At 33.5% G+C, this 25,478-nt stretch overlaps 2 protein-coding genes and 1 pseudogene across 2 annotated transcripts; all 3 read right to left on the bottom strand.

The window, feature by feature from the left end:
* Positions 1-393: 393 nt before the first annotated feature.
* Positions 394-1,654, bottom strand: LOC125496285 (tRNA-specific adenosine deaminase TAD2-like). Its single transcript, XM_048641765.2, has one exon. The coding sequence runs from the start codon at positions 1,652-1,654 to the stop codon at positions 1,193-1,195; it is 462 nt and encodes a 153-aa protein (XP_048497722.1). The 3' UTR covers positions 394-1,192.
* Positions 1,156-4,046, bottom strand: LOC104890819 (putative pentatricopeptide repeat-containing protein At1g12700, mitochondrial). Its single transcript, XM_048641745.2, is given in 2 exon segments — positions 1,156-2,325; positions 2,327-4,046. Coding segments are annotated over 2 exon segments (1,854 nt in total). The 5' UTR covers positions 3,895-4,046; the 3' UTR covers positions 1,156-2,039.
* A 2,719-nt stretch (positions 4,047-6,765) lies between these two features.
* LOC130591286 (exonuclease DPD1, chloroplastic/mitochondrial-like) lies at positions 6,766-8,432 on the bottom strand (annotated as a pseudogene).
* Positions 8,433-25,478: the final 17,046 nt, after the last annotated feature.

The raw sequence follows: 25,478 nt of genomic DNA, 5'->3' as shown, positions 1-25,478 counted from the left end.
TAGCAGATATCCTAACAAGAGAAATGGCAGAGTTCATCATTTTCTTCAGACATGATCCTTAATTGCTTCACTGCACAATCCCCAGTATCACTAGATATTAAGACAGAGGAAGTACGCACTCGTATGTTCAGACACGCACATGCACACAACTTTCCTAGCATCTTAATAGACACACACATACAGGCAGCATCCCCAGCATGGCAGCATCTATTACACTAAGAGGGTAAAAGAAGATTATGTATTCATTTACACACACAAAGACACATGCGCACAATACCAAATATTCAAGGAAGGCAAAATCAGCTTCATTATCCAGTTGCTCGATTTTCAAAGTTGGAAGGACTCAGGTTAAACACGCACATGAAGTGGCAAGAAGCCGAAAACTACAAAATATATCTTCTTGCTTTTAGTAAAAATCTGTAATTTCTTATAGTTTAGCATGTGTCCCAAAGAAAGACACTTTTAGACACTGGAACATTAAAGATTACAAGAAGTCACATAAAAATTACACTTTTCTGCTACTTTTACCCTAATTTTTCGCATAGAATGGCCCCTATAATTTTCCATACCCTATATAAAACTATGGAGGAAACAGACAACCATTCATATTTCCAATTTATGTTACAGATATAGAACGCCAAGTAAAACCAATATTCACTTATGCATTCAGGTCTATTATGCTACAGCTCCTTTCCATATTAAACTAAGATGGACTTTCAATTATACCATGAAATAAGAAAAACAATATAATCACACTCATTCAAATGTCCAACAAAAGAATGTAAAAAGACATAAATTTCTACTAGTTGTCATGGTAAAGAGGTATTGGATGCAAGTAAAGAAGAAAAAGATTCTTCAGAGAAAGAAAAAAGGGGGTGGAATTAGCCAGTGACAAATATAGATGCTTAAAGTTCCAATAGTAATTCATTACCCGCTTCAAAATAGACAACCACCAGGAAATCAGGAATCCAGTTCATGAATCCAGATCAAGAAGCTTATAGGTTTCGGGAAGATCGAATAGCAGCCACATGCTAAGCTATCTGTAGCACATATATAGCAATGCACCTCCCAAGCTCTTGCAATACGCATCTTCACGAGCTAATAAGCATTGCAGGACATAGATTTAATTGCGGACAAATAATGAATATAATGCAATTAGCCAGTGACAAAGCTCTTGAATTTCACGCTTAAACTACTTGCTCCTTACAATTAAAGCTGATGTTCTAGTAACAAGAAAGAGAGTCTCCAAAAGGACAGCCAACAAGAGAAAAGTACTAAGGTTGAAATCTGCTCGATGAAGCTTCGGAGCATTAAGATTACCATGTTGATAGAAGATTTTGAAAAGAGAAATTGCTTCTGGTGCCCTTATTCCTCCAGAGCATTTTAAACCAGTTATGCCAGCATTATTTGATTGTACGCAGCTGGTTTCATGCAATGAAAGAATTGGACCACATCCCCCAAACTTATCATTGGTACATCCATAGTAAAATTCCTTCAAACCAAAATCTGATAAGGCGCTTGCACACATTATGCATGGCTCACATGTAACAAAAAGGGTGCACTCTGAAATCCTTTTCACAACTTCAGATTGTGAAAGTCCATCTCTGTGCCATTTATGTAAAAGGCCATCAATAGCTGTCCATCTCTGTGCCATTTATCTAGAAGGCCATCAATAGCTTCCATCTATGCATGCTTAGTAGAATTACGTGTCTCATTAGAACGATGGCTACCTGATGCAATCACCTTCCTGTTCTCGACGATTACACAACTAACTGGCACTTCAAGTCTGTGAAGAGCAGCTTTTGCTTCCTGTATTGCCAGCTCCATAAATGCATCAGAATTGAGAGAATCTTCAGACTCAACCAAACCCATCAGGAAGAGGTGCTTTAAGATTAAAATCTGACAGCTTTAACTCCAAAAAGACAGATAAATTTAAGAAAGAGCCCCTTTGATTAAGAAGCAGAGTAACAGACGACAATAGGCCAACCAGTACGAAAAAGTGTAAGTAATAGTTGCAATTTGGAATCATATTACCCACATCATTTCAAGAACTCCCTAAGAAGATCCTTAGATGAATCATTTAAGTTACCAGACGACAATAGGCCAACCAGTAACGAGAAAGTGTCAGCATCACCTTTGAGTCCCTTGCTAACCATAAGATCACAATAGTACAATGCATTTGATGAGTCATTATTGAGAATATATCCTCTGATAATCGTATTATAAGTACCATCATCTGGTGAGCAACTGTTTTCCCCCATTTTCCTCAACAATTGGATAGCCTCATCCATGAGCCCTTTCTTGCATAAACCTTTAATCATTATATAATGTTTTAGAATCAGGTTGCAGGCCCTTGAACGCAAGATCAGATAAAAAATTTGCTGCATCTTCAAGTTGCCCAGCCTCACACAAACTATCCATTAGGATATTATAGATGACAACATTAGGCTTAACACGATTATCCTCCATTTCTTCAAGTAACGCCACTGCCTCATCAAGTAGCGCGTTTTTGCATAAGCTATCAAGCAATGAACCATATGTGACAACATTAGGAGTAATTCCATGCCCTTGCATATCCTTGAACATCTGGCGTGCAAGTGGGAGTCTATTGACTTTGCATAGTCCATCAATAAGAGTGGTATAGGTAACAACATTAGGTGTCACCCCATTCTGAAGTATTTCTTGGAACAAGTGTAGGGCCTTGTCAATGGTTCTTGCCTTGCAGTATCCATTAATGATAGTGTTGAAACTTACGATATTAGGCTCACAACCATTCTTGGCCATCAAATCAAGTAATTTTTCTGCATCCTCCATCTGACCACGCAAACAATAACCATCCAGTAAAGCACTGTAAGTTATAACATCTGGAATCTCACCTCTCTCAATCATGTAGTCTAGAATAGCTTGTGCTTCATCAACATTCCCATCTTTGCAAAACATGTCAACAAGCATGCTGAAGGTGATAACACTTGGTGCTATGTTACACTCCAACATCTGAGCTAGCATATCTTTAGCCTCGACCTTGGAGCCGGAGTTGTAGAGACCTCTAATCAAGGAGGTATAAGTGACAACGTCAGGTTTAATGCCCTCACTTTTCATGGCAGTGAACAGGTCGAGGGCCTCTTTCAAAAGCCTATCCTTACAAAGACTATCAATAATGGTGCTATAGATGACAAGATTAGGCTTACAAATACCACATTGCATCTTCTTAAGCAAGTGAAGGGCAGCAGCATTGTCACCAATCCGACAAAGGCCTTTGAAAATAGCACCATAGGTAACAATGTTGGGTTGGAAACCTAGCTTAACAATTTGATCTAGCAATTGAAGAGCTTGAGGAAGCTTATCACAGTGGATAAAGCCATTGATTAAAGTAGTAAAGATAACACAATCACGATCAAAGGGGTAACCAAGCTTAAGTCTTTTGGCGAGAAGAGAGAAGCCGAAATCAACACGGCCCAAATGGCAGTAACAATTGGTGAGAATACCCAATGTATGCATATCGGGTGGAATACCAGAGAATTCAAGGTCCCTGAGGAGAGAGATGATGATGGAATGAGGTTGAAGGTGTTTCAATTTGGAAATGGCAGTGAAGAGCTGATTGAAATAGATAATAGAAGGAAGAGGGCGCAAAGAGAGTATTTGATGGAAGAGAGAAAGGGGGAAATTGAGATTTGAAAACCCTAATTTACAGTGTTCTCTAACTGAATGGAGAAACAACTGACGATCTTGAATAACAGCATCAGTTGCAATGGAGTAATGGTTGCATGAATGAAAATGAAAATGAAAATGAAAGAAGGCTTCAGGAGTAGACTTGAACTTCATCTTCATCGTCATCTTCATCCCTGCTCTGTTTCTGGGTTGTAATCTCAATAAATTGAACATATAGAAGTTCATAATCCAGATTCCAGAATAAGATAAAATGAGAGCCAAAAATATCAAGTTAAATTCGATCTCTCTTTGCTGGAGCTTCGTTCATGATTTTGTAACACTTCTCCTGATTGCAATTTCATATTTCGTAGGCGTGTATTTTTTTTTTTTTCTTTTCGACTGGATTAATAGGCGTGTATTTTATTTTAGACAAATTCAATTCAGTTCAGGTTTATTAAGTTTAGTTCACTTTTTTCTTTCACAATTTTCAATTATTTTAGTTTAGGTTGATTTAGAACAGTTCAGTTCAGGTTTATTTAGTTCAATTTTGTTCAATTCAGAAAAATTCTCTTTAGTTCAGTTGAGTCCAAAAGAACAAAGTCTAAGTACTACATTTCATGTCAAAAAACAAGTACTACCTTTAAAATAAAATTTCCAAAAATGAAACCATTACATTAATTTTTTTTTTTTTGAGGGGGGAAACCATTACATTAATAATTACTTAGTAATTTGAGAAAAAATAAGGTTGTAAAATAACAAAATATATAATGACAAAGAATAGGATTACAAGATAATATTTTCATACAAAATCTAAACGACTCATTTTCATCTTTGCCTTTTTTTCCTATTCATATTAATGTATTGTGTATGTATAATCTGACTTTGACTTTCAGAAAATTTTATTATATAAGATTATTCCATTAAAGAAATGATTGTTAAAAATAATAGTAATATTTAGATTATTTGTACTCTATAAGATTTTCATATAATTATTAAAAAAGATAGTAATGACTGGATTATTGTATTATAGAAGATTTTTCTATTATAAAAATAGGCGAAAAATAAGTTGGATCAGGTTTGGAGTCGGACGTTTGGATTTTAAGTGGGTCGGATTCAGAGTCGGTGTTCGGATTTTTTGTCGGGCCAGAGTCAGGTTTTCGGAATTGGGTGTCGGTGTCAAACTCGGACCCATATTTAAAATCCGACTTTTTATAGGGTCGGAGTCGGATTATGCATAATTCTATCCGACCCGTTGCCATTCCTAAACACCACCCACATTTTGGATAATTCTATTTTGTGTAGATAGATTTCATCAAATTTTACGTTTAACTTTAGTTGTATTAGCTTCTCATTTGGATTTAGCTAAATGTCAGTTAATTAAGATAGCTTAAGTAATTTTAAAAAAAAAATTATATAATTTGCTGGAGAATTGAATGCAACTAGACTTTATTTGATATTAATAAATGTTTGAGCTAAATATCCATAAAAGGAATTTCATACAAACATATATAGAATTAACAACTTTTTAAAAGAGAATCATATTTAAACAAGGATAAATCGCATCTTACCACCTAGACTTTTCACGTTTTTAGAAACTCCCACCTTAATGAATTTTTTTTATAAATTTCCACCTACCATTTTCAATTTTATTAAAAACTCCCACCACTTAAACAATAAAAACAATGTCGAACAACCATTATCGTTAAAATTTACTATTTCCTTATTTTATATATACTAGGTTTGGGCAGCGCGCGCATGGCTAGGAGTAGCTACATTGGCATCAATGTCAGTCAACTGGCTTACTATAATTTGTTGTTGGTATATAAATTGTCAAATATATGTCACGAGAAGCAATTTTTTTTTTCTTCCGATAACTTTCTTTTCTTTATCTAGTAATATATATTGCTACTTTTTGTTTTATCCAAGAAAATTTTATATCCCACTCACATATTTCACCCCATATAGCCATATCTCCCATATTATTCCTCTATTTTGCTAGTGAATCTTCTTTAGACTATCAAAGTGAAAAATTATTATATTTAGAATCTCTTTATATATAATACCAAATTTTTTGAAAAATATAATACCAAAATATAATTCTACGTTTGAAAAAATGTTTGTGCATAAACATTCTTATCATCATCATTTAGCTCTAAGCATTGACAACCTTCAATACACACTTGTAATAGAAAAGGAAAAGGTTTTTATATCATTTTTTTGTATTTTAATTTGGATAGAAACATATTGCTCATAACATCTAAAAAAACATCACAATTTATAAGCGTTAAAAAGGTGGATTTCGAATCTAAATAATTACTTAATAACTTCATTAGTAATATTATACAAGATTAAGTCAAAAAGAATGTGTGAAATGTTGACTTAATAAGCTTAGTTGTCTATCTCCTTCAATGGCTTCACATGCACCAAGTCTCTCAAAGGACTTCTTTTACTTGGTACCTCTAGCAGAGAATGCTCCCTCAATTATGACTTCCATATATATTATCCTGTTGCCTCAACAATTTTCTAGCTGAAAAGAGGGTGACCAAAAGGAGGACACTGATACATGAATTCCACAATAACTGTGAGTTTGCAAGCTCACGTAGAACCAACATTATTAAGAACATCCGCTTATAATCCATGTTTCTTCGAGTTTTCATCCATTAGTTCAGATTGGGTGGTTAGGTTATCCACGATTTCGGGTGAACTTGCCAGCTCTTCACCATCTAGTTATGGTCCTTTTAATTAAAATTTGCTTTCATAGTTAAAAATAAATAAAATTACAAAAAAAAATTAAAATTTGCTTTCATAGTTAAAAATAAATAAAAATTACAAAGTTTTGATATAACGGTTAATGTCGAACAAACTGCTATTCGTTTGTAAAATTAAATTTGTGTCCAACAAAAATTGTATTTATACACAAAAAAGAAAAAACGCATTATTTTTCCTTTATCAAAATATGTGAAATGTTACATCATCTCCAAGAAAAAAAATATGAGCTCTAGAGTAATAAGGACCTCTAGATCCAAATATATAAAGACACTATCTGATTTTAAGAACTGAATGAGATTTTGCTTTTATGCCAAATTCATCATATCATACAAAACTCAAAAATTACATCCAATGTACACGTTTGTTGATCACAGTTCTAAGACTTGGCTAAAGAATGTTGTAAGTAGTACACAATGAACTTAAGAAGCCCTTTTTATCACAAGATACAACACACATCATTTCAACTGTTCATGGATGCCTAGGCCATTTGCTGGAAGTGCAATTTTGTTTGGTGGTACATACGAAATTAAGATAAGTTCTGACCTAAGCTTGTCAATTTTATTAGCACTGGTAACTGAAGCACTGTGATGACCATTTGTATGTTCCTCGCCAGTTTCAGAACTAATAATATTTCCCGGTAGAGATTCGGAAATTGCAATGAGCGATTACCTAGCCAGATCCAAAGAAACTTTCTTGCCAAGTGATGAGTTTTCAGCCATACACTCTGCTATTCTTCCTGAATATAACATACAAGGTGTGATTTGTTAGGTATAACTCTAATTTAATAGAGATTGGAGATTCTTTAGATTAACATAGATCAAGCACAAAAAATTTCAGGAAACAATAATAACTATAGTGACAACCAAGTATTAGTCACATGGGGGTCAAGAAACAATAGTAGTAAAGGGGATAACGCAAATCATACTGAAACAATCTACAACATAATTGTATACCCGGCTCTGAAAAAAACAAACTTAACACAAAACTTCTTGAACATTTAATTTAGACACTAAGTCAACACTAAAAGACTTAAACAACTCAATTGAGATCATCAACACCCCCAGATGAAAAAAAGTAAAAATTCAATCAATACCTCAACAATCAAGATGTAGAAGAGAAGAAGCAACCTAATACATAAGTACCAAAAAAAAAAAAAAACCAGAAACTGAAATTTATCAAAATCATGGTCCATTCTTTCAATTCGAATTAGAGCAAAGTCTTTGAAAAGGTAAAAGAACAAAAATTTGAACGAAAGAATCAAGAACTCATATGAAATCAGGGTTTCATATGGGAAACAAGCAACAAAAAATGCAAAACAACAAACGTCAAAAACAGCAGATTCTAATACTTAAAAAGGAGCAAAATTCACTTTTGGCAATCAAGTTTGTAAGAACATTATGACTGAATTACCTTGGTACACCAGGTCTACTGACCATGCTGGTTGTAATACCATGGATAAACGCATTTGGGACAGCACGTCCAGGATTAATTAGAGTGTGGAAGGTGCTATTTTCACCACCGTGAATATCCTGAAGCACAATCTCAATGATTCTCTCATCTCTCCTAAGACCAGTCGTCTCCAGATCAAAGACAATAAAAGTTGCAAGGCTGGTCAAATCCATTCTCAGCTATCAGTTGTCTAATACCTGGACATTGAACTTGTGGAGAATTGCTACCATCTATGATTAAGTTTGTGCTTGTCGTCGCAATTACTTTATTTGGTAAGTCATGCCTCACATTGGCCGCATTACTTAAGGGCTTTTTACCTTTTCCTTCCACTCCTGTGGTTAGGGGTCTTCGACTCCAACTTCCACTGCTTTTTTCACGCCCACCAATACTGGAACTTATGAGCATAAAGTTGTACCCCAATTACATGTTGGATGAATGGCATCAAAGCCTTGAAACCATGTATTAACCAAAGAGTGAACCTTGAACCTAGGAAATCGTAAGACTGAGAAGCACATGGGGGCAGTTCTCATCTGAACATTAAAGAATGAGGAAAACAAAAAAACCAACAAAGCAAGGAATTTTGCATCAGGAGCGGATAGCTCAGACCTGATGACAACAATTTCAGAGTATAGTGAATAATTGTTGTATGAATTTAAAAGGATATGCAGCTTGCACAAATTACAATTCACCATCATAAGTTAGCAAAACATTATTAGGCTCCAGCCTCCAGCATAGAGTTTCCTTCCACACACAGCTAAGCGTATATTTAAAATATGTGTACAAGGGTGAAAAGTGAAAACAAACAAATTAAGCTCCCTCCCCTATTTAATGGTATGCCCCTAAAACCAAACGAAATTCTAATATATAGTTAATTAAACCCAAAATATAGAATAACAAGTAGATGGACATAGAGAATCACGTAGGAGCCCAATGGTTGGAGCTCCCACCTCCCCACCTCATGGTCGGGAGTTCGACTCACATTAAACCCAAATTTGGGATGTTTGTGTGGATATTTGCTTGTGGGTATAAATCCCCACTTTCTAGTCTCTGGAAGTTTCATGATCCCCTTGTTACCCCCTAACTCATGAGGGCTGGCCTACTTGGTCACTTAATTACCGAATCAAAAAAAAAAGTAGATGAACATAATTGGACTAAAGAGAAATGACACAGTAAGTCTATCACTCTATCAGTACTTCGCAGAAGATTGCTTGGTCAAAGTTTTAAAACCAAGGGACATGATGCCAACAACTAAAATACCTATGGTAGTAAATCCAAAGTAGGAAACCATGATCCCAAGTAATTAATCCACGGACATAGACTCAGCTTCCAATTTATGAAATTTACTTGTCTTTTACCATCCAGGCCAGTAAATGATCCTCTTTAATGTCTTTTGTTCAGTAACACAAGCAATCTTTTTTTGATGTCATTTATTAAATCGATCTGGTATCTGATAATAACAATGTAAGCAACAGAAAGAGGGAGCATCCTTCCAAAAAAACTGGGACATAGTGGAAACGGATGTTTACAACAGTGTACACTCCTTCCTTACCTCAGGGTACATCCTTCGTGAGCAAAATAAAACTTTCATCACGCTAATTCCAAAGAAGGACAGACCTCAAGAAACAAAGGACTTCAGACCAATCAGTCTGTGCAACTCCTCTTACAAAATCATCTCAAAGACTTTGGTTAACAGATTGAAAGGAATCATGGGAGACATAGTAGACAAATACCAGAATGCCTTCGTTCCTGGAAGACAAATGTCAGATAACTGCTTTATCTCCCATGAGATCACCAGTTGGGTTAGGAAAAAGAAAAAAGGAAATAGTTTTGCTGGTATTCTGAAAGTTGACTTAAGCAAAGCTTACGATCGAATCAAATGGGACTTTGTAGAAGCTCTTCTAAGAAATATGCATTTTCCAGAGAGATGGGTTAATTGGATTATGCAATGCATAACAACAGTGTCATACTCAGTATTAGTAAATGGAGAACCCTCCCCTTTCTTTACTCCCAAGGCAGGCCTTAGGCAAGGTGACCCTCTCTCCTCATACATCTTCATCCTTTGTATGGAAGTCTTGTCTAGAAACCTCACACAAATGCAGTCTTTAAAAGAGTTAGAGGGTCTTAAGATAGCCAGAAATGCTCCTACAATCTCGCACCTTTTCTTTGCAGATGATGCCCTTTTCTTCTTCAAAGCCAACCCTAAGAATTGCTAGGCCATCAAAAGAGTTCTGGCTACTTTCTGTGAAAAATCTGGAGAAACCATAAACTTCGACAAATCTCATGTTATTTTCAGCCCTAATACCCCTAGAAAGTTTTTAAAGATCATGAGAAAACCTCTAGGAGTAAAGAACAAAGAGAAGATAGGGGAGTATCTGGGATGTCCAATGGAAGTGGATGGAAGATCTACATCTCAGTTCAATAGTATCACCACCAAAATCGTAAATAAGATTCTGACTTGGAAATTCTCCACTCTCTCTCAAACAGGTAAACTAATCCTCATTAACACCATCTTAGCCTCTCTGGCTGCAAATATAATCTCAATTTACCTCCTACCAAAGAAAACCTCAAAGAGTATCTCTTCCATTCTTTTAAAATACTGGTGGGCCTCTTCTCTCGATAAAACACCAATTTACTGGAGGAAAAGAGAACTACTGGAAAATCACAAAAACAACGGAGGGTTGAGCTTCAGGAATATAGAGTATGTAAATAAAGCCCTTCTGTTCAATCAAGCATGGAGAATTCACAACAATAAGGATTCCCTCATCAGGCAAATCTACGTCGCGAAATAAAAAAAGACCCGGTAGAAATGGCAATGGAAGGAATGAAACCGAAAAACTGCTCTTACGCCTTTGGTAGCCTTTTCAAAGCTAGCATCTCTTTCAAAGAAGGCCTATTCCAAAGGCTGGGAAATGGAAAAAAAATCAGAATTGATAATGAAAGATGGCACCCGAGTACTATCATCAAGCCAAAGCTTCCAAACAATCACCCGCTAAGAGAAAACCTCACAATGATTGCTGACTTGATCAACACAGATAGAACATGGAAGGCTTCAACAGTTTGGTCCTTGTATCGAGCAAAGGAAGCTAAAGAAATCCTGGCTACTTATATCCAAAGGGAAGAAGAGGAAGATAGGATAGGTTGGAGCCTAACAAAATCAGGCCACTTTTCAGTAAATACAGGTTATTGGTTCTTACAAAGCAAAGCTCAGAGTTCGAGCAAAAAAACAATCTTCTGGAAGCAATTCTGGAAAATGGATATTTTTTCGAAATGGAAACTCTTCTTATGGAAGATTCTCAATCATGCTTTGCCAACAGCAGATAATTTAATCAAAAGGAAGATCAGAGATGTTAATCCTATTTGCTGCTTGTACAAAATGCAAGACGAAACTATGACCCATCTCTTTAGGGATTGTGAAATCACCCAAAGAATCTGGAGATCCTCTATGGGTATTACAGCAAACCAGGGTAATCATCTTTTGATTCCAGAGTGGATCAAAAACTTCCTCAACCTCTTCAGAAAAAGGAAAAAGGAGAACGGAGATATTATGGAAATTGAATTCATCTCTACCCTCTGGGGAATCTGGCTTCACAGAAATGAAGTCACCTTCAAAGATAGCTCCACAAATCCTAGAAGGATCATGGAGATTACCAAAGAAAACATAATAGAGCGAAGAACAGAAGGTCACAAAGAGATTCTCGTTTAGAGGAAAATGTTGAAGCAGCAACAGAGAGCCTGATTGGGAAGTGGGCCAAAACAGATCGATAAACGTTCAATCACTGGTGGTTGATGGAGCTTGGAAGAAGAACGCAAAGTCTAATCAGTGGCAAGCAGCTATAGCCTGGAAAAACTTAAACAATGACCCAAGAGAAGAATTTGCAGGGAAAATTTTTGCTACCTCTCCAGTCCAGACGGAAGCCTACGCAGTTATGAAAGCTCTTTCGGACATGCAGTGGCGATGCTCAGAACAAATCATCAAAACAGACAATCGAGAGATAATTCAAGCCCTCAAGAACCCAAGAGAAACAAATAAGGACATAGACAACATCATCAAAGACATTAGGAGACTAGCTAATAGTTTCAACTTCGTTGTTGTAAGAAAGTAAAAAGAGAAGAAGTCAATTTAGCACATAACCTAGCTATTAAAGCTAGGAAAAGCTAATTGAGTTCTCTCGGTTATTTAGTTGTTTTACCCATTGTCAAAAAAAAAAAAAAAAGAAACCATTTCAATAAAATCAAGAGACTATCTGCAATAAAGCAAATGACTTAAAAAAGAAGCAAGATCCGTTCCAAACTCGCCAATTTCACAGGGAAAAAAACTAAACAGTCAATGGATGTGCATATGCAACTCTTCTTGTTCTTTAACATCTATTTCATTGGACAAATAAATTACTTCATTATGTGGGAGAGACTTATGAGAAGCTGATTTAATTAAGGTTTTTTAAAAATGCATTGTTTTAGTACGGCAGTGACTTACCCAATCCCTTGGGCAACTCCTCTTTTCTTTCAATATTTGTATGTGTTCAAAAGAGCCTCTATGTAGGACTTTACTGCCCTTTTCTCTAATTAGTTTTTCTGGTTCTTGGAAACTATGGTTCTGGGTCCATGGTTGGCAGAAGCACATGTAAATAATTTAAACACTAATGCGCACAACTCCCAGTATACTAACAAAATGTCTTAAGCGAATGTAAAGTACCAACATCAGAGTGCCTAATGACGATTAAATAGCCAAGCACTTTGATTAGTTGATACCCGCAAATTTTTTGTTTTTGCTTCTAGAATTTAGTCACAAAGCAAGAATACTAAGTAGGAGTATAAGAAAACAAACCTATAATACGAGCGAAGGTTGAAAGTAGTGATTTTTTTTCCTTCTACTAAACAATCCCTAAAACACAGAAGAACTAAAGGTTATACAAGCAAACAAATTTCCCTAGTATAATAGAGATAAGCAAAAAAGCACATCTTCCAAGTCGACACACGCGAAAGTCCAACTAACTACAATCAAACAGATGAATAACTCAACTTTAAAAAAAAAATGAGATACTAAACCATACACAAAAGTCCAAGTCGACACACACAGAAGGCCCTCAAATCCAACATACCATCATAGAACGCAAAGCACACCTGAACAACAACACCTAGGGCAACTACCTCATAAAACCGGAAAGTAATTTCTACAGGGGAAAATGGATTACCATACTGGCGAAGGTGTTGTTCTGTGTTCATATAACATCAACTGTACTATGCTGCATCCTCACAAAAACACGTGTCAAAGATAAGGATTAGGAGATGATACATAAGCATGGAAGTAAATCTATTTTTGTTCTGTAATAGCAGCTCCAGTACAGAGGAGATTACCATATTGGTGAGCTAACTTTGGGTTCGCGTAATATCCATGGGCATATCCTGTGATTCTACAAGAACGACTAAAATTCACGGCAACACATAAAATTGTAAACAATAAATCCTATGTTGTATAAAAATTTATTTAAGCGCCGCGATATCTAAACAATTAGAATTTGAGAATGTCATACATACACAATGAGGGCATAACAATGAGGATACTAATAGGCAATCGCTACACCCATTATAGAGGAAACAGAACAATCCAAAATATTAAAAAAATGAATATAACAATGAGGGTATTACACATAAGTGGTTGAAAAATACAGATAATGAGGGAATTGAGAAATTTCGAGGCAAACCTATACATTAGTGGACTGAAAGAAGGTGAAGTAGCACGCAGAGACAAGCCCACGAGAGAGGATCTACATCCAAATCAAAAATACTCATAATAAAACCCATTATTGATTCTTCTTCCAAATATAGCTCACGGAGCAAACTTCACTTCTCCCTATTTTTCCCTGAATTCAGTAAACCCAAATATTTCAGAGAAAAAGAAGAAAATGATTAGGATTTCTAACAGAATATCTCATCAAAATTAAATAAATACACTTTTATATTTTAAAGAAAAGAAACACATATATTATAGATGTTCACTAAGCAAGGCAATCAAACTGATATAATTGGCAAAAAACAAAAAGAGAATTACAATTGAAAAAAATCAAACATTGAAAAATGATTGCAAACTCCAACAACAACATATAGGAACATCTTGCTCAGAAACTTTTACCAACAACAATAGGTTGTCGACAACAATCGTCCTTGTCCCGAAACCCTAAATTCTTATTCTGCCTTAGGTTAATTATCATGAAAATAGGAAAAAATTGAGATACATAAATCATAAAATCGACCCAAAGAAAAAAGAAAGAAGACCATATATTAGTGAGAACTTTAAGCTTTACCCAATTCACTCTACTATCAAATGAATATCAACAAGCAAGGATATAATCTAGAATAAGTGAAAACGCAGGAACAAACATACCCAAAATTGGAATTTGAAACACCATTGCATCATTCTCCTTCGCGTGCTCTACCATAGATAAACCCTAGCTTGTTCAAGAACTGAAAATCAATGAAATGGAGAAAGATCTGGAAAAGGAGACTTTTGGCAAAAGAGGAGAGAGAGTCAGACATTGAAGAGAGAGAAGAGAAGAGAAACAACACAACAGACGAAAGACAGGGAAATAGGGCAGAAAGAGAATATTGTGCGGCTGAGATGAAGGCTCAAATGAAGGGCTGAGATTTGCCTAACCTTATGAACAGTGAATTTCAAGGATTTCTCACCCATTTCACTATTGGTTGCTACAGTAGCAATAATTGCCACTTTTAAAAGGTTATGGAATGGATTCTAGACCTTCAACTTCTTCATTCTCTTTCATTCTACCATATCCTCCCTCCATACCTATCTTTTTCTCTAATTAGTTTTAGACATTTTACGAAAGCCAAGCTATTTATATTCTGTCATGTTTCCCCCTTCCTTCCTAGATCACTTTTAATTCCTAGTTATGTAATACCTCTATCCTTAACTTCTTCTAATTCTAGACCTCCAACTTCTCCATTCTCTTTCCTTCTACCATATCCTGCCTCCATACCTGTCTTTTTCTCTAATTAGTTTTAGACATTTTACGAAAGCCAAACTATTTCTATTTTGTCATGTTTCCCCCTTCCTTCCTAGCTCACTTTTCCTAGTTTTATCCTAACTTCTCTAATTTAGATATGAGTTTCTATCACATCTTAATTTAGATACGAGCAAACATTAATTAAAGTAGATAATCAAGAGATACATTCAAGGAGATCGAGATGGGTAACTTACCCGGAATTGAAATTGTTTTGCCGCAATCGTATATTTCTAAGGAGCTGCACTTATGAGGATGGTAGAGAAAGTGGGAGGGGTGGTTTTGTGGTATTCGAAATTCCAAAACATTGTAATGGTAATTTAAGGTTTTGCATAACCATGTAAAATATGGATATCACATCCTAAATCAAGAGATATCCATTAGGGCATTGAAGGAGTTTCATGTGAACATGGCATGTAAAATTAGGATGTAAAAATTACTTAAATTAGGCTTGTGTTTGGAAATCAATTAGGATGTTTGCAGGGAAAATAGCTTTACATTGGATTCAAAGTGAAGCTGAAGCACAAATGTTTTGAGGGATCTTAACTAAAAATTAGGCTTATGTTTGAAAATCAATTAAATCCAGAGTATGAAAATCAATTAGGATATACCCCGCAAAATTAGGCTTCACAAATTAGGCTATAACCAGCATATTCTGTTCACATGAAAGCCTAAATATATATGGAGTTTAAGGTTCACATAGAGGACGGTGCCTGCAGGGGGCAGGGTTGTATGTGCACGGGGTGGGCAGGGTTGTATGTGCACTATCCGGTGTGTGTGCACTGTTGTGGTGTGAGCAGGGGTGTGGGCACTCATCTCACTCCCTTAGGATTTCTGTATTGATGTCCCTATCTAGGTTCACAGAGCAAAAGTGACAATAGACATTGAAGTGAAAATTTGGGAGGAGACATGAATTGATGAAAGGAAGGTGTTTTCTCGTTTGTTGTGTGAGAGGCTGACGTATACAGAATCAAATTACCCATTTTCAACTTAAATGAAACCCTAAAACATGAATTATCAAGCCTTTGAAATTAATCAAATTTAAAATTGCGAAGAAACTCTTAATGATGAAATATCAAGCCATTGAAAAATCAAAATTGACAAGGTTTCTTACCTGCATAATGCTATCATGGCAGAAAAAGCTGCGACTTGCGAGAAGAATAGAACAACGCTTCTACATCATTTCAGAGAAGGATTAGAAAACATTTTTTAAGAAATGGATGAAGAATAATCTGATTTCTCACTCAAATTTGTGTGGGAGTGAAAATTTAAAAGCTTGTATGAAGAATTGCTCGTAAACATATATACCTTCGATTTTTGGGAAATTCGAGTTCCAATCTCGTCAACAGAGTTCATTCTCCGGTAAAACGTTGCTCTAAATATTCCTGAAATCGGGAGAAGGCAATTTGACCAACTACTGTTGATCTAAAAAGAATAGTGAGAGGAAAAACAGCTCCCCTAAACACTCAAATTTCAGCAAATATGCCACACAAAAAAATGAAGAGAAAGAAAATAAAAAAAGAAATGAAGACAGAAAGAAAGGAGAGAAATAAAAACCTTATTCGTTGATCTTGTTGCATCTTGTTGGAGAAGAAGGAGCCTAACTCACAAATCACAAAAAAAAAAATGAATTAGAAACTGGAATTCGTCCAAATCGTGGTCTACTATTTCAATTCCTGAATCCTGAATATTAAAGACTCCGAATTGCTGCAAATGGAGTCCAAAATGTGCATCATGAACTTGAAAGTGAAATTCGGAAGGGAAAACCCAAGAGATTGGGGAAAAGTATGCTAGGGTTTTTTTGTTGAATTATCTGAAGAAGGAGAGAGGAGAGAGACGCAGTAAAGAGGAGAGAGATGAAAATTCGTGTGGCTCAGATGGAAGGAATAGATCGACGGCTGAAATTGTCCAAAGCCTTATGAATAGTGAAACTTTTTAAGGGTCTAAGATATATTTTTTTTATTAGGAAATTAAGTCCGCCCAAAGGCTAACCCACTACAAGGCTACTAGCATGTAGGAAATACCAACACATTGGTTGGTAAGACATGCATAGCATGTAAAGAAAATACCCCAGCATAATGTCGGGTAAGGATCGAACCCCTGACCTTAGGGCCAAGAGGGAGCGCTCTATCCACTTAAGCTAACTCTTATCCTTATTTACTATTTCCTTATCACTTGCTATTATATTTCTTCCTCAGCTTCACCTACATTGTCAACCACCATAAGAAGCACTCTAACACAGTTATCCAACATCATACTCCTCCTAATCGAGCAGTTCTCTCCTAGTTTAAGTTATTTACGTGATTGTGCTTGTTATGTAAGAGCAAGTAATGCTTAGTTTAGTTTCTTTGTTTTTAGTATGGCACTATCTTTAGTGTGTAATTCTGTTTTTAATTAATGCAAATTTTCTGGTTGTTAAAAAAAAATCACCTACATCCTATCTTCACGACCATTTTCTCCATCCTCGACTCCTCACCTATTCCCCTTTGCTTCTTCTTCTTATATTTGTTTCCTTCCTCACTTCACCTTGTCTTCTTGCATGTGCTAACATCATTTTTAAAGAAAAAATTATTAAAAAAGCTTAAATAAATGTGGTGTCCCCCTTCTCCATATTTGTTGCTTTTTTTTTCTCTAGTTTTACATGTTAAAATTTTCTTTTAATTTTTTCCTACTTTACATTAGAACCATTTTATCCATTTTCCATTAAGAAACTGAACCAAAGCCTCGTGTATGCTTTTAATTATAGAGTAAAAAGTAGAAGAAAACAATATTAGCTTATGACCATTGAACTTCAAAGCTTATAATCTATTCTATACAAATATTTTAAAAGCCGTGCATAAACAAGAAACTGTGCCACATGGCGCTCTCCCTAGGGGAGTTTAGTTCATGTAATCTATGTACAATAAAAAAAAATTTAGAAATTGCGTAGTATAGGGTTTGATCTCGAGACCTCAAGTACATATACTTAAGTCTTAGCCACTAGGCTAAGTTGTATTTAGTGTTATTATCATAAAGTATTATATTAATAAATGAAATATTTTCTTACCCGAAGCATAGCTCGGGTCTAATAACTAATGCATATTCAAAACTTGTTAGGCACTCAATTATTATATTAATGAATGCATTAAATTAAGCTGAATACATATACTTTTCTTCTGTCAGTGTATCCTTATTTTCTTGAAAAAGAACAATCTTACAAGCCAAAGTAGAATATTATCAAAACCATGATGTTTGATGTAAATCTATCTCTATTATATAAGGGAAGGGGGGAGCTATGGTGTCCTCTTTTGAACTGACTATTTTACCCCCCCTTCCCTTTACTAAATTACAAAAGGAATCTCAAAATTAAAATCGAGACTCAAAAAAACTACCGAAAATTAATTTACAACACTCACTCACAAATCACTCACAAATCACTTAAAAGAAGAAACTTTACAAATCACACATACAATTAAGAAAATCATGTTGCAAATCATTCAAATAATCAAAAAACTTTATTAAAACTTAAAATTAACATACAAAGTAAAACTAATAATCTAGAACATCAATACATAAAAAAACATTTACTACAAAAATTTACTTACAAATACTCACAAAAGTTACCTATAAACATAAATTTGAGAAAAACATAAGAATTTGACGGTGATATTATTACACATTCATCCATCGGCATAATTTGCGAACTTCCAAATTATTTCACATTAGTTGAAATAAACAATAGGAAATTAGTTGGTTGTTATGTAGTTAAAAAAATGGAGATGACAACAATGAGTTCAAAAGGGCTTTTATACAATCAGACTTAAATTTAATTCATTTTCATATAAAATAAATTTAGTTTTTTCTTAAAAAAATGCCAATATTTAAATTTTTGCCCAAAACTTTTGCAAAAAATCCATGTTCAGAAATAAATTTTGAAAAACAAAACAATATCAAACTATTTGCAAACAATTTTTTGCAAAAATCCATTTTCAGAAAAAAAACTAAATTAATTTGCATAAAGTAACGATTTTTGTTTTTCTAAAAAAAAATTCCAATATCAAATTGTGTATGAAAAAATCAAAATTTCATTTCAAATATAATTGAAGCTAAAAGTGTTAAAATTTAGAAAAGGACCAAATTTGAAATGATGGAAATTTTTAAATATCAATGTGTGCAAACAAAATTTAGAAGTTAGACAAGGAAAACAAACTGAGGTGTATTTGTAGTGAAATTATAATTTAGAAGTTAGACGAGGAAAAAAAATTATTTACTTTTCCATAGTGTTTCCTATATATAATGAAACTCTTACATATATTTGGACCCATCTCTTTCTATTATATTATAGCGATTAATTATCAAGGTAAAAAGGTTTATGTAAAATATCATTCAAGAATTAAAGTAAAACATATCTCTATTACATAAGGGAAGGGGGGACCTATGGTGTCCTCTTTTGAACTAACTATTTTGCCCCCTTTCCCTTACTAAATTACAAAATAATATCAATACCAAAATGGGGATTTAAACAAAGCTATCGAAAATTAAATTTCAACATCACTCCCAAATCACTTATGTTAGAAAACTTTACAAATCCCTTTCTAAATCACGTTCAAGAAATTCCGCAAATCAATAAACTTTACAAAAAACTAAAAATTAACTGACAAACCAAAACTAATATAGTAGGGTGTAAATACATGAAAAAAAAACATTCACAAAATTCACTTACAAATCATTGTTCTCAAGAACTCACAATTTCACTTGCAAATTATTCTTTACCTATGCACGCTATGCATAAAAATCTATAAAAAAACATAAAATTTCGACGGGGATATCACACATTTGTCCATCGACGATTTGCAAACTTCCAAAAAGGTACATAATTCTTTTAATCTTCCAAGTTATTTCAAATTAGTTGAAAAAACAATAGCAATTGTTATGTAGTGACTAACAGAAAAAAGGGATATGATAGTAATTAGTTAAAAAGGACTTAAATTTAACCCTTTATTTTCACATGAATGAGAGAACAAGATAAAAGTAACAAAATTTTTTTTTTTTTAAAAAAAATTCCAATATTGAAAATTCTGCTCATAACTTTTGCAAAAAAACCATTTTCACAAATAAATTTTGAAAAAAAAAAACCAAAATCAAAGTTTTCGCGAACGGTTTTTGCAAAAATCAATTTTCAGAAAAAAAATTAAATTAATTTGCTAAAACCATTTTTAGAAAAAAAATTATATTATTTTGCAAAAACAAATAGTGAAATCACGCACCAAGACAACTGTAAAATTTTGAAATGGAAAAAAAGGGCTTTTATACAATTTAAATTTAATTCATTTTCATGTTATATCAGAAAACAAGATAAAAGAAACAATTTTTGTTTTTTTAAAAAAATTCCAATATCAAATTGTGTATGAAAATTTACAATTTTATCTCAAATATAATTTTAAATATGAGACCGATGAAAATTTTATATATAAGTTTGTGAAATCATAATTTAGATGTTAGGCAAGGGAAAAAAACTGAAATTGATTCATACTTTTCGGATTAAATTTTGGGATGATAGAAAATCGCCCCAAGAAAAAAACCGAAGTTGATTTAAGGAATTACCTTTTTTTGTTAGAAAATCGACCAAAGAAAAAACTGAAGTTGGTTTGCTTCCTTCAAAAGTGGTTGATACAGCTGATGGATTTTTGATGAATTAGATCTACTGCTTTGCTTAATACTTGAAAAGGTTGATTTTCTTATTGTATAGTGTATAGTTTGATTAACTAGGTTCCTTGAATATATGGTTCGTAGATTTGTAGTGAGAGGAGAGAAAATGAATAGCAAAAGTAGTGGAATTATACTGATGTTGCCAAGTAGTGGAAAAGGTAGTGAAATTTTTTTTGTTAAAATTCTAGAAGGATGTGCCTACAGGCTACAGCACGTCACTCAAAATTTTGGGTTTCAAATACAAGTGTGGATCAAGGTATAAACTAGCCAAATTATAATATGGGTTTCAAATACAAGTGTAGATCAAAGTATAAATTAGCCAAATTATAATAATGTTGCATTGGAAATTCAACGTAACAGATAATATGGACTGGATTTTTTTATTGTTCAATAGAGATAAGTTTAACTAAAGGAGTAATACTGTAATGCTACTTAAATGCAAAGAGTTAATCACTGCAAAAGAAATAACATAATGTAGAAGGAGTACTATTTGATTGTATTTCAAAGAATCTTATTCACGAGGTGACCGTAAAATACTAACTTGCATTTTCTTTTTGTTTACTACTAAGTAATAATTATGCCTAAAAAATGTCATCGCACGCATCGCGTGCATAAAAAGCTAGTCTCTATTATATAAGGGAAGGGGGAGCTATGGTGTCCCCAAATGAAGAGACTATTTTATCTCTTTTCCTTTCTAAATTACAAATCCACTTGCAAACCAAAGGGAGATTCAAATAAAAATACTGGAAATAAAATTATAACAATCACTCACAAGTCAACTAAAATCATAGAATTGTATGATTATTTACATTACATAAATCACTCAAATGATGAAACTTTACAAAAACCAAAAGATATGAAGTCCAAGTGTCCATTTTCTTTGGATTTAACTTACAAACTACAACCGATACACTACAACGTCAATACATACTCACAAAAATTTGACTTGAAATCCAAGTGTCCACTTTCTTCACAATATATGAAGTAGTGTACTTAATTCAAAATCAACTAAAAAATTATAATATTAGAAATCAGAGATAAATTCAATAAAATGTCTATTTTGTTCATAGAATTTTGAACTTGAAAAGTAAAAAAAAAAAAAAAAGATTGGTGAGAGACTTAAGTGACAGAGACTAAACCAATTGAATTTTGTAAATAAAAACAATTATACTTTGTATGTCTAATGTTCAAATTTTGACTTTTACATACGTTGAAAAAAATCGAGTTTCTGTTTTGAAAAAAATCCAAGCACGCATCGCGTGCAAAAAATGCTAGTACTAATATATTAAAAGGTGTTCATAAGAAAGTTAATTTGCCACGTGGCACTCTCCTCTAAAGTTCTAACGCAAATGCTTTATATTCAAGTAAACCCTCAATTAAAAAAATAATGTTGTAAAAGGTATTGAACACGTGACTTTTGAAACGAAAACTTAAAGCTCAACCATTAATCTACCACAAGACCATTGTTTAGTATTTCAAAATAAAATAACGTACGGTCTTATAAGTTATAATTATATCTCATTAAAAGATTTGCACAAGTGTTTAGATACCTAACCTTTTCATGATAATAACAAGAGAAGATTAAAGACATAAAGGGTGCGTTTTCTTCAACTTATTGGCCCTGAACTTATCTGAACTGAACTTATTGAACCTGAACTGAACTTGTTGGAACTTATTAAACCTGATTGGACATGATCCAACTTATTGGACCTGATTGAACCTGATTGGAACTTATTGGACCTGATTGGAACTTATTTACCCGATTGAATCTTATTAGACCTTATTGACCCTGATTGAAACTTATTAAACCTTATTGACCCTGATTGAAACTTATTAGACCTTAGTGGACCTGATTGAAACTTATTTGACCTTATTAGACAAAAAAAATTGACAATTAATAACATAAATATTACCCCTAATGTAAATACTACCGAGCAAAATTTATTATGAAGTAATAATTGTTAAAATTCATCCTTTAAAAGAATAATTATTATTAATTATCTCTTATAATAATTAATTTAACAAAAAAAACTTACTTTTATATATTTGCCTATACATAACTTTCACCACTAATATATCTAATAGTCTTGTTTTGATTTTATAAAGCACTAGTAGAAAATCAAAAGTTGATTAACATTTATTGCTAACAAGTTAAAATTGCCACATATGAAAAATTCTCACTCCACTTTCATATACTTGAAGGTAGTAGAATGCATTAACTCCTTACACTAATACAAGTATTATACTATATAATCATTGTGGTACTTTCACCAAAATTCTAATAATAAAATAATCAGTTAATAGTGATATGAAATTATGAATAATAAAATAATGGAATATAATACAAATGTTTATTGAACATTGATTATTTGGACCCTTATTGGACCTTATTAGACCTGATTGAAACTTATTGGACCTTATTAGACCTGATTGGAATTTATTGCACCTGATTGGAACTTATTACACATGATTGGAACTTATTGGACCTTATTAGACCTGATTGGAACTTATTGCCCTGATTGGACCTTTTTGCAACTTATTTGAACTTATTGGACCTGAAACTTAATTTTTTAAGCTGAGGAGAACACACCCAAACTCTTAATCCAATTTCTTGTAGAAAGAATTAAGCGATTGCTGTCATCACCAATATTTTAAGGGTTTATTTTTCAAAAATCATGCAATTACTTATCATGTCATTACGTCAATAATTTTTTCACACTTTACAAAAAGTTACGAAAAGTAACAACCTGGGGCATCGTCCGGGACACTCACTAGTTTTTTTTTAAAAAAAAAACGAAACATCTAATTATCATTAAGAAACAAGGCGAACAATTCTTCTCTCAAAATTCTACTATTTATTTTATTTCTCTCTCTTGTTATCATTTTCACTAGGGTTGTCCTGTTTACCGAATTTGAACATGACCTGAAATAAGCGAGTTTGGATTGAGATTTTTGACCCATTTAAGTAAATGGGTTGACATGACTTACCCATTTAATTAAATGGACTAGGTTAAGGTTGACATTTTCAACTCGAAATTAACCTGCTTTGACATGTTTTAACTCATTAAAAATATAAATTTTGTAAAAAGTTATGTTAAAGTTGGTGAAAATTTTAAAAATACTAATTGTAGAACAATTACTGAAAATAAAATCTAATCATGCATACTTTTATGTGAATTTATTGTTGAAAACTAATAAATTTTAATAAAAATTTAATAGTAATAAATATGTAAATGGATTAAACGGGTTATATGACTAAATCGTTTAATAAACAGGTCGGCTCAAGGTTGAGTTTTTCAACCCGCTTTTTAAACAGATTCGATTTAGAGTTAGGACATGTTCAACCTTTTATTATTAACCCGAACCCAAACCCGACCGACATGATATGTTAATCAACCCTACTTTTATCCCCTCCCCTCCTTCAATTTCCCTTGATTTCTAACTCCAACGTCATTCTCACCCTCTTTCCCTCCTTCTCACTTACTTTCTCTCCATCCCTTATATATTTTAAATTGTAATTGACTCTCACTACTTGTTTGTGGCACCATCATTTTTTTAAAAGAACTCAAATGAAATACTTCTAATGTTCTTTTTCTATCTCACCCTCCCTTGTTTGTAACTTAATTTTTCTTTTGCAGATTTTAGAAAGACATTTTTGCACCATTGTTTCAATAGTAGATCTAATTCAATTTTCTCATTTACAACTATAGATATAGAGTTGGAAACATGAACTATATAAGCAACTAATAATACATTTATAGAACACATACATAAGATTAATTAACAAAAAGTATAACCCATGCGATATAAGACCTCTTATATGTGTCCTATTCCTATACAAAAAACAAAGAGAACCATGAAATAGCCCTCATCCACCATGACTATTGGCCTATTGCATAGCTGTTACATAACCATTTCATCTTAAGCCCCTAGAATACCCCTTCATTTTGAAAACAAAATTAGTCAATAATCTAGCAAAGTAGTAGTTACAATATAACAGACAACCCAAGTTCAAGTTATCAATAAAAATCCTAACCACGCACGGTAAAAACGAGCAATAGATTACCGGTATCAAAGCATACTAGATACAAACAATTTATGACTGTAACAGTGGCAAACTCATGGCACGGCGTTACCTCCATTCAATTGTCACTCGATGTAAATTTAGAACTCAGTAACACAACGACAAACAATGAAAACCTTTGGCAAATGCTAGGGACTATTCGAGCACAAGAGATTGATTGGTCATTATGTAAATTCCTAATGCTCTCATTTGTGTGTATATGCATTGATAAATTCCTAAAGATACAGAAAAGTAGATTTATATCTCATTATGTAAGTTGGACCATTGTCAAGTTAGCTTTTCACATCTCTGTATATGCATTGATGGGTCGAATCCTTCAATCAGGTAGCATTCAAATGGATATAAAAAGTTCCAAGAATCATATAGAATATTTGACAATACATTTTATAGCTGGCTAAAAGCTAATCCTTGTTTACCCATCCACACTTTTATTGAACTAAATTCAAATTCCTTAGGAATGTTCCTAAAAATAGCTGTATTTTCCCTATCATCTCCCACCTAAGAAATATTGGTAGAGTTTCTATGATATTGAGCACATATAACCTAACTGTATATCAAGAACTAATTAGAAAACATTCTTTTCTTTTCTTGGTAGATAGTGCAATGAAATAAAAGATTGACTGAAAGAGAAAGTTTATGGGAGGCCCATATCCTAAGAAATATAGGGACATAGTGTGAGAATATGGGATTAAGTTGGAGGGTTCACAGGACATAGCTTGGAATTTGGATGGGGTAAATTTTCCATTTCAAGTAACAAGAAACATCTTTTTTCGCATCCGAAAACAAGTATAGGAAACTTTTATGGACAGAGGATAAGATTTTTA

Source organism: Beta vulgaris, chromosome 4 (assembly GCF_026745355.1).
Source record: "Beta vulgaris subsp. vulgaris cultivar EL10 chromosome 4, EL10.2, whole genome shotgun sequence".
NCBI lineage: Eukaryota > Viridiplantae > Streptophyta > Magnoliopsida > Caryophyllales > Amaranthaceae > Beta > Beta vulgaris.
This window is presented reverse-complemented; position numbering and strand designations above follow the sequence as displayed.